This window comes from Sander lucioperca, chromosome 20, assembly GCF_008315115.2.
Source record: "Sander lucioperca isolate FBNREF2018 chromosome 20, SLUC_FBN_1.2, whole genome shotgun sequence".
Lineage (NCBI taxonomy): Eukaryota > Metazoa > Chordata > Actinopteri > Perciformes > Percidae > Sander > Sander lucioperca.
Genome location: NC_050192.1, coordinates 25723924 through 25739119, shown reverse-complemented (window position 1 = coordinate 25739119; position 15196 = coordinate 25723924). Strand labels below are relative to the sequence as shown.

Genomic DNA, 15196 nt, shown 5'->3' with positions numbered 1-15196 from the left:
TAATCTCAGTCATCCTCATTTTTGAAAACAGTAGTCTAATTGCTTTTTACTGTGCTATTTCTCAGACATACGCTTTTACTTGATACCATTACAATATTAAGAATGTAAGCTGTACTGTATTTAAGGTATAGAAATCTAATCATATCACCGTGTATTTTATGCTAACCTCCATATCTCGCAGATAGAGACTCGAGATGTTAGACACACTGTTGCCATTACTTTGTGTATTCAGCCAGCTGCTTTTGATTTGGATTTAACTGTGCTCCCCTTAATTACTTGCTTTGTTTTTTTGGTGAAAACTTCATAATAAGATTATGAAGTCCTCAAATCTGAGATTTTTACTAGCTAAGGTCCTGAGTTATGCCAATATAATCTTGAAAATGAAAGTCTCTTACAGTAGTAAGCAGTTAGAAAACACCTTTATCAAGAATCAGTAGCTCCTGTAATTATCACAAGAATGTGTATATTTAATGAAATTTGTTACATTAGCATGGTAAGCGACAGGATGACCACCTTTGGTCTGTCTTTGTTGTCACCCTGGAGGTGTGACATTTCACCTGGCACGTAATGTAAAAGAAATGCCGATTTATTTGGGACGCTGCAAAGTTCTTGTTGAATGCAGCATCCAAGGCCTTTAAAGAAGAGAGAGGAGTGAGGTAGCACAGGGTTGTATGGTACAATAGTTTGTTCAATCAACTGTCCAATCACAATATCTGCCGCCTGGTGGTGGAACTGTTTGCACATTAACATTCACTGTACTGTGCAAATATATATATATATATATATATATATATAAAAATTGCTTTCTATTTTTACACTAATTTTAAATGCAATTTGTGTTTTTTCTTCTTTTTATATCACTTCATTACAAGTTTAGTTCCTAGTGTGGGCAGAATCAAAAGCCTACGCTTTTATTTTGTAATGTATTCAGTTGTACTGAAGGTTTCCTACAGCGTGATGGGGTTACGGCCGTGAGCTTTGACGCAGGGTCCACACTCCTTTTGTAAATACATATAGATTTGTAATATAAAGCCTGTTTTCCAAATGAGCTGTTATATTCCTAAATTATATGTTATACCTTAATGTCTCATGAGTTAGATTGATACATTGTACATGCACAATAAAACCACTATTGTATGCATTATTATTTTTTATTTACATAAAACACCACAAGTCAGTCACACTTGAGATTTTCTGTCCCAGAATTAAAACGCTAAGTATCAGCAATCACTAAAGATCTGCATTTATTTGTAAATCACACTAGTGTAACTGAATTGATCAAGACTTCAACCCAAACTCCACACAGATATAGAACACCACCCCGTGTTCTGCACACAGAATGCTACGGCTGCTAACGGATGGAAAGGAGGTGATACTTTCACTAAAAACAATCGCAGAAAGTTCATTGTGAACAGTGTTAGAATGAGACATAAGACCCAGTGTGTGCATGTACCGTGTCTGTGTAAGCGTTGCACTGATCACAACTATTCCAAGTGACATTAGTCAAGTTCCACAGGGACATTACATGTAATTTCCAGGTCAAAATCTAGTCTTGCGTTGCCAGACCTATCTCCACAGCACTGGAGAAACGTCTCGCTGCAACGAGTTAACATTCTGTGATAGGGGACAAAACGCTCTGGATGGCTTGTATTTCTTTAAACCAATCACAATCATCTTGGGTGGTGCTAAGCCCCGAATGCAGCGACGGTGCCCTTACAAAACAGATGGCGGAAGAGGAGGAGAAAACCAGCTGAAATAGGCAGCCAATGGCAGGCTTTATCCCAACGGTCTACATCCGGTGAGTCCAACTAGGTGAAATCCAACTGAGAAAACTGGAATCACTATCCGTGGCTCTCTCTCTCTCTCTCAGCTGGGTTGGTTAAAATGAGCTGACGTCACAGATTTCTGAGGAGGGAAGCTCAAATAAGCTCAAACAGGTCGCTCATGCTGCCGCTTGGAGCTGCTAATGCGTGTAGCGTTTATCTCTGTACAAATAAATAATGATAAAGGTGTTCAGGTCCATAATTAAGTCCTGCCCCTCTGGCCATGGTCTGAATAAGGCTGAAAGTCAGTGTGCTGTCCAGTGGTTAGGAAGGTTGCTGGGGGCCTTCAGCAGGTGTGAATCCTTCTGTCTGCATCTTCTCTTTGTATTTCAGGAAGTCTCTCCTCTTGGTGAAATATTTCACCTGCCAGGGAAAATGGGAAAGATGAGCAACGATCCTGCAGTATTTCACTCCGGCTACACACAGCTTTCACCTTAGTGAAGTGTGCTCGCTTGAATGGTAAAAGTTGAGGGCTATTCTAATTTAAAAAAATAATACCTTTCAAGAAGAATGATATTGCGATTTGGAAATACTGTTCATCGTTTACACATCACGGTGTAAATTATATACAGAACCCAGACATCAAAAAGATAAAAAAAGAGGGGATAGTTTACCCACTGAGCGGGGCAATTTGCCTCAAACTCGCTCTGGAACTTGTGGCAGGAGGCAGCTTTGTCACCATTGTCATCCAGACATTTCCATAGCTGGTCCCTGGCGTCCCAGCAGGCCTTCCTTTCTGCAGAGTTTGGAGCCGTCATCGCTGCCTGATCCTGGGAAAGATTAAAGAAAAAGTAAAGGCTGGATAAGTTAACAGGAATTAATGGAGCTCCTGCTATGTGAAGGCTGAACAGCTAAACAGAAAGAAAAAAAAAAACATTATGAACAATGATGTAGTCTACACTAAAAACGCATCAACCTATGCTTTGACATATCACACCATAGTCCCTTCATTACTGTATACTTCTGCTACTTTATCCTATGAGTTTACTGTTTATCCTCACACATCCTTTAGGTATGTACACCACGTATGCTGTGAATTTACATCCTTCCATTAGCCTCAATATCTAAATATAACATAGACCTACATGACACCACTGCACAGTGTTCAGTTTGATATAGGACTACACATAATAAGATTATAAATCCCTTTTCAACTGTCACTCAGCAAACATAAAGGTGACCTGACAGTAACGTTAGCTGAGCTCGCTGGTATAAACTCAACCGAACACTCACTGAATTAAACGCTAAAACCTCCAAAATTATTTCTATGTCCCAACCACTGCTGGTGTTAGTTTCTGTCACTTCATAAAAAAATAAATAAGAGTAATGCTGTTAAAAAACTACAAACACAAGTTTTTTTGTAAGGTGTTCAGGTACTGTACTGTAAAGTGAAGGGCGCGCGTAGTGGTAGCATGAGTGGTAGTAGCATTGACATAGCTATATAAAAGGGGTAGCTAGTAGATGCACTTCCTTGTCGCGCCGTGATGACGTCTAGGCGTGCTTGATCAAATGTGCCAGGGGATGGCGTAGTTCGGTAAGGAATTTCAACTCAGGTGACATGTTTGAAGGTTTTCAACATTGTTTGTGACGATAAATTGCTAAATAAGTAAAGGTAAATTAGCCATAATTTTTCCAGACGAGGTCTTTAAACACAACGTGGCGTTTTATGTGACGGCGTTTGTTTTCCTCAGGCTGCCATGATACATCCTACTGAGAGGAAGCAACAGGTGAGAGCGAGTGATTTATTAGCTAATGTAGCATCCTTGTTTAGCTTAATGGTTTTAGTTGTTGTTGTGTCTCGTGTGCTAACGTTACATTTTCAACATTACAACACTATAAAGCGTTTTATCACTGTAACATAGCAACTGAGCAATGTTACAGTGATATTGTCTTCAGTAGTAAGAGAACTTCCAAAATGTCCAAACATCAAGAGTCACAGTTTAAACCCACCTATCTGGCAAACAATCACTACAATCATATCTAGAATAAACGTTATTAGTTTTTTTTTAAATTATTATTATTAGTTGCACAGCTTGAAGTAGAGCGGAAACAGGCCATTCACTAAATTCCTAGTTTGAAGTAATTACAAATGAGTAAAATAGTCAGTAGTCAAGTCAACTTTATTTATATAGCACATTTAAAACAACATAAGTTGACACAAAGTGCTTTACAACCAAGGCAGCCTCAATAGACAACGTGGCATAGATAAAAAAATACTTAACAAACAATACAAAATGTAATAGAAAACCACTGACATGGAGACACCAAAGTCAATTAGAGAACAAGGAGGTTAGGAGAGGGAATTATATCAACTATTGATGAAAAAGTACAAGGAAATAAAAGTCAAGTTGGCAGTATTTACTGAATGACTGGATCTGCTGAATTTTCATACCAGCATATAGGGCTGGGCGATATGGAGAAAATCAAATATCACGATATTTTTGACCAAATACCTCGATATCGATACCGCAAAGATATTGTAGGGTTGACTATTGGTGCTTTCACAAAATATTTACACAATGAGATTTTTGATAAATAATCATCAGTAATGTGGATATAATGACTAAGTGGGTAAAGGCAAATAATAGAACAGTTACAACAGTCTGGTAAGTTCAGAAAATGACTTTACTGTAATGCAGCCTTTAAAACCAGGAAAAGACCACACTTAAGCCATTAACAATATCCAAAATCTAAGATGATATCTAGTCACATAATCACGATATCGATATAATATCGATATATATTGCCCAGCTCTACCAGCATCATAGAGTGGATGTCATATTGTCGAAATGAAAGAAACAAGTCACGTGAAAAAATAGGATAGAATAAACTGTTGGGAATGAATGAATACATGGTTAACTTTTAGTTTTTGTTCATTCAAATGTTATTCGTTCTTATTTGAAAATCATTTCCACTTTTTATCCCCCAAGTATTTGCAGTAGCATTAGCCTAAAAGTTAGATTTGTGTGCGTTTGTGTCACTGTGCATTCATGTTCCATTCCTATCAAGCAGGAGACATGTTTGTTTCTTCCCTGGGAGCCTCTTTTCCTCCACAGCACAACAAGTGTTTGTTACTGAGCTACGTGGATGTACAATAACGTTTGTGTGTGTGTGTATAGCCTGGTAGTGAGTGAAGGCAGAATGAAAATGTGTGTTGTTGATTAACTCCCTCTCTCCTTTTCTCCATCCCTCAGCCATAGTGATGGAGAATAGCCCCATTGGTTGCCATGGCTCCCAGCAGCAATCCATCTCAGTTTGTGCGGACTGAAGGGAATCAAAAAAAAACAAGTACTCTAATGCACCCTCTTCTTTGGAAAGTGAGTGTGTGAGTGTGTGAGTGTGTGAGTGTGTGTGTGTGTGAGTGTGTGTGTGACTTAAGTGTGCCTTTGTAGCTGCTACAAAGACGGAACTTCATTCCTTATTCATATCACACACCCTTTACTGACCTCACTTCAACGTTGTTTCCTCAACTGTCAAGGAGTGTTTTTGTTTTAGCCTGGAGATTTAAGACCAAAGTTCAACATGTTTTGAAAAATTTGATCCATGAGCACACACACACACACACACACACAAGTCCTTCAAAGGAGCCGGAGCTTGTCGAAAGTAGAAGTTGCCGTAACTTCTACTGTGTCAAAGACCCGGTGGAAAAAGAAAAAGTTCAAATTTAGAAGTGGCTGAAATTGTCAGTAGCAGTAGTGGTTGGATTTTAACAGTTGGTCGACCATATTTTCTGTCAATGGGCATTGAAGACACGCTTTGAGCTTTAGATAGAAAATACAACCTCAAAGAACACCCACAGCCCAGCTTTGTTGTACCCTAATCTACCAGGATGCACATCATACTAGTGTTGGACACAGTGTTAGTCTCGAGACTAAATAGATAAACCCAGACATCGAGGATTATGTCATCATATTATTGTATGGGACAGTTTGATGCTTGTGAGCAGAATTATAGCATGCTATTTAACACACTATTTAAGGGGGGGGGTCAACATAGACATCACCCTTCATCCTGGCCTTCATCGAGCTTTAACATGAACTGAAATCCCGGTTTATACATATGGACTGCACTATACAAGTGCTAATGCACACAGTCATCCTTTTACAGAAACTGTTCGAATGCACACACCCACATATGCACCTTTTTATGTTTACAGTCTTGTTTTGCTCTGCTGTAATATTAAATGTAGCACTGTTGGCCCCACAGAAACAGAATTTCAGAGGCTTGATGTGCTCAAGGATCTCATGCAAGTCATTTAATTGATGTTTCACAGTGACCTTGGACCCTGAAATGGCTGTTGAGTAACTCCAGCTGAGGAATGTCTCTCCTCTCCAAACCAAGATTTTCAGAGGTATTGGCACAGAAGGAATAGCTAATGACATGTTCAGGAAAACTAACATGATATTATGAGGGTTATAAAATGTTTAAAAGGGATACATATACCTTATAAAATGGATCAATCTGTTGGGTTTTACAAGCTCTCCTCGCCACATAGCCTTCACAGGTTGCTGGTTTTAGATGCTGTGTGAGAGAGGCACTCATTAGACTATGACAGCTGTTGAAGTCATTTTCCCATTCAGTTTGAAACTCTTTTTTTTTTTTTTTTCTGGGGGATTTTAAGCAAACTAGTGAGGTAACTGATCCACAGCGCCATTTTGAGACTATTAAAAGCTCTTCCTCCCTCTGCAATATTGTCTACATCAGCTATCTGAGGTGGAATAGCAGTATTTGTGGAGAGGACTAGAAATGTGAAGAGGGCAATTAGATTGCATCAGTATCGTGTATTATCCATTCACAGTAATCGTGACTGTTACCAATGGAAAAACAGATGTCGGTGACAAAAATTCTTTTCATTTTTAAATGAGCGGCTCCAGTGTGAGTACCTGTCTCATTATAGAGAACTAGCCATCACAGCCTGCAGCCAGAGCTTTCCTCAATACCTGCCATTTCTCCGAATTATTAAAAACAACATTAATGGATCAGTTGGCCTCTTCAATAACTTAATTTGTTCATCTCAATTCACACAACACAGAAGCAACCTGGCAGGCCAATTTCACTTACTTAATGATCAAAAGAGGAGCTGCAGTGCTCACAAGCCTGCTGTCATCCGTCAGTCTGTGTCAGTTCAGCCAGGATGTCAAAAGAACGATGACAGAGAACTTGACACATGTCAGTTAGGTATAAAGCCAGGTATACAGTAGTTGCAAGGGGTTGTCAGGCATAGACTGGATCTGTAGAGGACGGGAAGGTATATTATATTATTACACAAAAGACATGTTTGCACAAATTATGGACTCTTCCATGTGCGCATGGCTTCTAGGCCAAACTAGTTTAATTTTAGCCACACCAGTCAGTCTGGTTAATTGGCTTTATCTCTTTCTTACTGTATATTAACACCTTTACAGTTTGGCTCAGCTGAATTTACCTCACTTTAACTGGAGTCCTATTGTTCCTAATGGCTGCTGCAGGTTTTGGTGTCCAGTTGTTAAGGCTGCTTTCTGACCATCAGACCCCTCTCCGCTGGTATGTAGTGTAAATGCACAAACAAAACAAAACTTTCTATTCAGTAGTAGTTGCAGCAGGGATAGTTGAATTGAATTTATTTCAGGATAACCCCTTGAGATGTAGCATCTCATTTTCAAGGGGGTCCTGCACATATATACAAACACAAAGATTAGACATACAGTACATATACAAAAAAGACACAGATACAAACAATATACAAAACAATGCCTCGCTCACCTGCCCTTGACCCCACAATTAACATAGCACACATATTAAAGTATATTGACAAAATAATCAGCTAATATCTTTGAGCACTGGCTCCTTGGGCAAATGTAAATGACTATGAAAACAGTACAGTAAAGGCAATTTGACGCAACTTAACACAGCCTTTAACAGTGCCACTTCTATAAATGAAAAGCAATTTAATAGAATGAAAATATATAATTATTTATTGAAATTCAAAAACTTTGTATTCTCTCCCTGCAGTCTCATTCTGTGGCCTCAGAGTAACATGGCCATCGGCCCATGGTTAATGTCGAACCCCCGTGTGTGTGTGTGTGTGTGTGTGTGTGTGTGTGTGTGTGTGTGTGTGTGTGTCTTTCCACCCTCATTATGGGTCTCTTATATTACTTTATTTTGCAGTGACTCATAGAAACTGTTATGTAAACACTTTCACCAGATGTATTGGAATAAGGTTAATGAGACGATAATGTCAATCAGTATTCAGAACATGATCTCAACGTCTAGATTTCTGCTATTCTTTCCATTCACCTCTATGTGCTAGACACAGTTGTTGCATTTCCACGTTTAAACATATGCAAATGAGTGCAAGATGCAATCTTTTCCCTAGAGAGAATTAAAAATTTTTTTTAAAAAGTGACAATGAAAAATTGCACTGGCGTGAGGCTTTAATTTATGTGAGTCCAATAATTAGATAAATTGTGGTCCATATGTGGATAATGCAGAACATCTTAATAGCAGTGAGTAGAGTGTGTCAGATGAGTCATGTTACTTTAAGATCTGTGGTGGGACCTTTAGTATGCCAGGAAGGTAAATGTCAGACACAGTCAGACAGACATCGTCTGTAAAAAGGCCAAAACAACACTAAAAGACCCACTCTCTTGCTCTTTTAAAAACACACACACACACACACACACACACACACACACACACACACACACACACACACACACACACACACACACACACGTATGCAGGAAGATGGCTTTTACTGTTTACTGAAGCTGCCTGATGCCGATGATAAATGACAACTATGACATTACTCTCCGTATCTTGAGTCTTTTTTTTGCCTAGGGATTTAATGGATCTACAACAATAAGGGTTTATTGATTACTAAATCGAGCAGATTCTCCCTAATGGAACATTTTCTTTCATAGGTCAACCTGCATGTTAATTAATAGAAACGCAGACACAATCAAGGAAGTGCTTACTGTGGAGCCTTGGCTACAGCTTTTTTTAATGCTAATATGTATGTCAACTGACAGAAGCCCCCACCACTTTCACATACAGTGTATTGAGTTTAAAATTAGTTTGCACAGACCAGTGTTCTCAGCATTTACACACGCACAAATGCACATAGGCATTAATTAACTACACTAATATCCTAAACACCATACGTGTGCAGGACTAACAAGCCACACACAGAGCTATGTTGCTCCATAGCAAGCATCTCACACACACACACACACACACACACACACACACACACACACACACACACACACACACACACAGTGTGACCCCATCGACCAGTATTTGTCAGCCCAGTGGTGTGCAGGATACTGACCTCCAGTCGCCACTGCTGGAAATCAATATCACTGTCAACTCGGATGCGGCATCCACTGTCATGGCAACAGGGGCTCAGGCACACACGTGCACATAATCGAAACATTAGTTGGATATAGCAACGAAGAGAGGAACGTTAATTAATGGAAAATTGTTGTCACTTCTTTACTTTAACAACTATTGTAATGTCTACTGATGACTTTAATGGAACTTTTAGAGGAAGACATTTTTTGACAGCAAACACAATCTTAATTATTCAATTTTTTTTTATTGCGTTTATGTTGTTGTGTAGCCTTTTCTGTTTTTTTTGCCCTGTTAGCAGCATGGTCTGAAGATGGTCAAGTTGGTCGATTGCCATGAAATGTAGTGTTCATGGTCCCATGACCAGAGGAGTAAATTTACCTACAACATAGGACTTGTACGAATACTGGTTCAGTGAAGATAGAATTGTAGCACTTTCTTTAAGCCTTCAACTGCAGTTTTGGACTCATTGTGACCCTTTGCTTTGTCAAACTCAAATCAGAATGGCCTGGTTGAGTATATACATTATAGAGACTATTAGATAAGTTGCCGCCCTTAGAGCAACAAGTGTCACGTCAGATATGGTGGAGAGAAGCTAAGATGTGCATCTTATCTCAGAGCGTCATGAAAATCTGTTCAGTGGCGTGGTACAAAGAGCTGAGCCAAATACTTTACAGTGGACGACCTGAATTAACCCCTGTTTAGTTCTTGACCTTGCTCCACTGACCGTACGAACGCACGGACAGAGAGAGCCAACCCATAATCCATAATCCATAGCTGCTTGTGCGCAGTGGAAACCAAATCAGCTTTTTAGAGCAGCAGGATCTGAAAAAGCTCAGGATATTTTTGCAGGAGGCAGCAGCACGCTGTGATCATGCAGCACACAGCTTGTGTCTTTACACCTGTCAGGGCCGACGGGAACTCTGTGTGTGTGTGTGTGTGTGTGTGTGTGTGTGTGTGTGTGTGTGTGAGAGAACATGCGTGTTTTGTTGCGATGATGTCGCTTTAGTTTTCCTTCTTTTTACTCTCACGTTGTATCATTCGGCTTAAGCAAGAAGTGAAAGTGTGTTGTGTCTCTGTGTGTGTTTGTTATATAAGCCTCAATAAGAGAGCTTTTCCCCCCAGTAGCATAACTTTTTTTTGCTCTATTCTCTCTATTTTTGTCTGTAGTTACGCAGACTGATGCTACAATCAACATGTTATTCCACAAGCAACACACACACACACACACACACACACACACACACACACACACACACACACACACACACACACACACACACAGAGGCTTATATCCCGGAAGCACAGAGGCAGAAAGGATATTGTTACAAGCATCCGAAAAAATGTTGGTCCAACAAGTGACACAAGGCTCCCGCCTGAATTAAAGAGGATTATCTCTGTTAATTTATGCTAATGAATGCACACAGAGTAACGAGAGCAGCATGTTATTGTGTGACTGAAGCCTGTCTCGCGCTCACAAACATGTACAAGCTCACACAACTGTGTGTTATTGCACCATTGAAGCCTGTTGCTTGTGGAACTACACTCATTCCTTTTCACAAGACACTCAGCACTATGCCATTGTGTACTTCATGGGAATCTCGTAGTCCAGCAACTGCCAAATCTCACCACCGTTGCAAATACACACACACGCACGCTGATTCCGCTGTGAGACAGTCCTGGCTTGGTTAGATGCACGTTGTTGTTTTGTTTCACTGCTTTATACAAATCTTAAACTTGTGAGTTTTGCTATGTGAGGAATGAGAGTCACCTTGATATTCCAAGAGAGAGACTCTGTAAGGTATTTAACAGACATTTTAAGTGACCTGACTACAATTTCACAGTTGTCTTACCTGTAAGGACTCCATACGGTATTCGGTACAGTTGCGTAGCCAGTAATGGACCTGGGCGCCACCTTTTATAGACTGAGCTCTGTTGGTTGAGCATGTTGTATAGACAGTGTTTAGCTGTTATTGCCTTTGTAATGCAGAATGTTTCAAAGTAAAATTGTTGCTGTTTTCCCCCAGTTTGTCTTTGTTTGTCCATTTTTCTACTTCAAAGTCCCTTTTCTTCTGGAAAAAAAGATGGCCCACTCACTTTTGTACTGACCCACCCAAAATACAATTACTGTCATACAGGAGTATATATATGCAATGACACCAATCTGCCAAACATTATACTGTATGGCGATATCATCATGTCATTACAGTGACACTGTAATAACGTCATGAAACGACCAAGCATGGATACACATTGTCGTCATCATAGGCTATATGCATTTTTCTTTTCCTACAACATTTCTTTATATTCTCCCAATACCCTAAAGTATGACAAGTTCGCTATAAACTACTTGTTTTGCAGCACGGGTACTGCAGAGATATACCTATAGGGATATCATAGGATTCCCACACTGCTGCCAGATGATAAACGCCTCGAAATCGCAGCTGCAGACACACACCATGTCCCTGTAGTCATACCATAAGAATATTACACGAGTGATACAGTGATTTTCATTAAGGGCAGTGGGCGGCGCGCACACACAGCCCGTGTCTTATTGCGATATACGTGAGTGCGCGTCCGTTATCAACCAGCCAGCCAGCCAGCGAGCGAGCCTGCACTCCTCAAACCAGACCCGAGCCGAACCACGCCGAGCCGAGCCAAAAACGATCGGAGCATTTGAAGTTAGCCCTGCCGCCCCCTCACAGAGGCAGCAGAGCAGGAAAGATGACCTGGTAGCGCATCTTTACGCACGCGACCCGCCGTCTATCCCTTTATAAACCCACATTCTGCTTCTTTTTTTTTTTAAACGTTTAATTCTCTCGCGGAGACCATGGAGACGGCAGTTCACAGGAGCGATATTCTCATCTCTCAGCTGCTGCTTTTCAGCCAAATAGGTAAGAAACTGGAAAGGAGACAAATTCGAATTGAATTGACTGTGGTGGCTGACAAGTGATGCTGTGGACGTTTTGAACTGTCAAAGATTGAGCGGTGCGTCTGTTTTATTCCCTCGGATATTCCCTGCACACTTCAGTCTGTTTCAAAATGTGCAATCGGCGGCAAAGAAAGATTCATTCTACATGTAGATGGCATTTATTCGAGCATACGTTTCCGACGTGGAAATGTGTTCCTGCAATATAGGTTACCGCTAAATATTCCTGTCCACTCCAATTGAGTTTAAAGCGAATCCTCCGCAGTATATATTCTGCATGCAGGGATTCTTCCTGGGGTGCTTTTGAACATGTTGATCCGTTTTTCCAAACACAAGCAAGTTGGAAGTATAAATGAAATGTGATGCTGTCTAGTGTGACGACGCTCTGCGTTTTCTGTTGTCTTGAATACTTGATTTGAAGAAACTGCTCCCACAACTTCTGTTGAGCTTATTTCATATGGAAGTCCAAATGTTCCTTTCACAGCTCCTCCTTTCTTTTAGAAACCTGACTTGGGTTAATAAAAAAACATAAACATTTTTATAACACCTCTATGATATTTTTAAGAGACATTCCAAAGGTAACTGTCACTTAGTCTGTTTTTTTATGACTGCATAGATCGTAATTTATTATTGTTGTATTATTCCTACACTAAGTTCAAATGTAGTTGTTTTTTTTTTTTGTTTTTTTTTCCAGTGGGATGCTGATTATTACTATATCTCTCCTTTTTGTATGGGAAGTCCAATATGGCATCTATATAGGCCTATCACATGTTGAAAACTTTACAGGAATCACCTGATTGATTTTTTTTTTACAAGCCAAGTGGGCTGTATGTTTAGAGAGTAAATACAGTACATAAACTAATAGTTTGTTAAAAACATAGTCACTCAAGATATGAGTCAGAGGAGCTGTCAAAGCACAGATCCTCTTTGGTAAAGAAATCCGAGAGAAGGACTTGGTGCTGGTTTCAGTAACGGGTGCGGAAGTAAGATTAAAAAAAATGAAAAAATGCTATACTTTCTGTCTGTGTTCTTATCTCCAAAAACTGAAAACACAAATAATCATGTTCTCCAGTCAGTAACGAGATGAATCATTACTTTCAAGTTTTATCAAAACCAGACTGGTAGCAGAGAACATACATCATTGCTTCAAATGTAGTTACAAATCCGAGCAGTGGCATTTGAGTTATCAAGTTTGAGGTAAAAAATTGGACCTTTTTATTTTTAGTGCTGCTTGGAGCATATTTTTCTATACCCATTTGAATCTTAACTTCGTGCTCTCGGTTAAAAGATACAAACATACGCCATCAAATTTGTACGACGCATCTAATTGCTGTCGTTTAGAGTGGAAATAGCAGAGTAGAACTTGACCAATAACTCGGCAGGGCTGATATATTGGCCAATATTAGCCGATTACGGGTATGTCTGTGAATTTGTCGACCAATGAGTAAATAGACGTTGCAGCATAGAAATACCAAAGATATGTTTGCGGTAGTTCCGAAACAGTGACGTCATTACATAGTTTGTCCTAAGAGCCTTGACATTTACATTTTTTCCAGCTGTAAAATGTCCCACTCAGTATACTGTTCATCTTGGTCATAATTCTTTAAACAGCAAAATTAAAGGATCCTCATTTAGTGTTTTTTTATGTTAAGAATATCAGCCAACATATTGTTATTGGATTTCTTTTTTAAACTCTTCAATATTGGTATTGGTACGCAAAAATAATTGTATCAACAGCTTTTCTATATATATATGTTTGTCCAGACAGAAGGAAAAAGCCCTTTTAAAAACTTTTTTACTAAAGTTGAAAATTCTAATTAAAAATGGCTTTTTCTGAACAAGTAGTTTTTGTGCCTAAACCTAACCAAACTGTGATTGGTTGACAACTTTAACAATGTGTTTAAAACCGTGACGGTTACGTTCTCTGGTTTAGATATGAGGACGATAAACGCTCCTGTAGGTCACAATTCCTGCCACCGCTAGGGGGGCGCTAATTTATAAAACGCTCCTTTGGGTCGTATTACAGGGTAGGAATAAACAACCTATATCATCGTATGGTTGGGAGGACTTGTTGCAGATTTGGTAGTTTGCATTCACTCATCTTCAGTAGAGCTTTGGTTTGACAGTTTGATTTGACCTTTGATGAAATCGAATAGCGTTCTAAAACATTTACAATTGAATCCCAACAAGGTTATCTCATTGTTTTAATTCCATGGTATGTTTGTTTCAGGAAAGGGCAGGAGATGAATGTCATGGCGTTCAATTCTGGAAGCCGAGATTAGAGGTTTCCAAATGTTTTCTTGTCCCGAACACAAACCTGCGTGCTCCTCTTTGATGAGATTTTGCGTGATCAGATTAAACCAGATAAGCCCATGAGTCATTTTTATTTGATATAACTCGGTGCAGAAAAAGACAAATGGAGATAGATGGGGTGAATGAGTCATTCCTTAAACCTCCCCTCACTTTTGATTGGTTGTTTCTAATCACGGCAGCGTCATTGCTACTGCTCTCGTTTCAGAGAATTAAGATCGCATTGCCCATAAACGCCAGTGGCCTTTTAACTCCTTCCTCCACCTGCAGTCACCAGTGGAAACAGCTGTTCCTTTATTAACCGGAGGTCCTTAGAAATCCAGTGATCCCTGGATCCCAGATTGGGTACAACTGGATGAGTTCATTTCCTGGTAGATTATTAAAGGTCTCCGGTTTTCTTCACTCCAGACATCTTGATGCTATTTTGAGAAATGCTTTTTGCAGAGTCAAAGTTTGGCTATGCTGGGGAGACCTCTAGCTCACCCAGTAAGAGCGTGCGCCCCATGTAGGCTGAGTCCTTTACAGCGGCCCGGGTTCGAAACTGACCTGTGGCCCTTTGCTGCGTGTCATCCTCCATCTCTCTCCCACCTTTCCTGTCTATCCACTATCACTCTGAAATAAAGGGGAAAAAAGCCCCCAAAAAATTCTTTTAAAAAAAAAAGTTTGGCTATGCTCTGAAGTAGAGCTAGGAGATATGAATCATAAATCAAATATCACAATATTTTTTGACCAAATACCTTGATGCTGATATTGCAGTGATATTGTAGGGTTGACAAGTGGTGCTTTCACAAAATATTTACAC

At 39.8% G+C, this 15196-nt stretch overlaps 2 protein-coding genes across 8 annotated transcripts in view; one reads left to right on the top strand and one right to left on the bottom strand.

Annotated features, from left to right (window-relative positions):
• Nucleotides 1–284: 284 nt before the first annotated feature.
• LOC116054581 (cytochrome c oxidase assembly factor 6 homolog) lies at nt 285–3244 on the bottom strand. 2 transcript variants are annotated; one of them, XM_031306195.2, is made up of 3 exons: nt 3057–3244; nt 2438–2593; nt 285–2186 (listed from the first exon to the last, which is right to left on the bottom strand). In XM_031306195.2, exons 2-3 carry the CDS (start codon nt 2579–2581, stop codon nt 2088–2090), a joined length of 243 nt encoding a protein of 80 aa, XP_031162055.1. In that variant the 5' UTR covers nt 2582–2593; nt 3057–3244; the 3' UTR covers nt 285–2087. The 2 variants fall into 2 exon arrangements, with proteins under 2 accessions (XP_031162055.1, XP_031162056.1); XM_031306196.2 differs by having other exon boundaries at nt 3206–3236.
• An 89-nt stretch (nt 3245–3333) lies between these two features.
• LOC116054766 (receptor-type tyrosine-protein phosphatase zeta-like) overlaps nt 3334–15196 on the top strand; it is an 87290-nt gene continuing 75427 nt past the window's right edge. For 2 of the 6 annotated variants that reach the window (XM_035996373.1, XM_035996372.1), the window contains exon 1: nt 11641–12049. In XM_035996373.1, coding sequence (XP_035852266.1) covers nt 11986–12049 — 64 coding nt within the window. In that variant the 5' untranslated portion in view covers nt 11641–11985. Of the gene's footprint in view, nt 3551–5017; nt 5141–11640; nt 12050–15196 lie in introns of those variants that run through there. The other 4 variants (XM_035996374.1, XM_035996375.1, XM_031306485.2 and 1 more) reach the window with 4 other exon arrangements.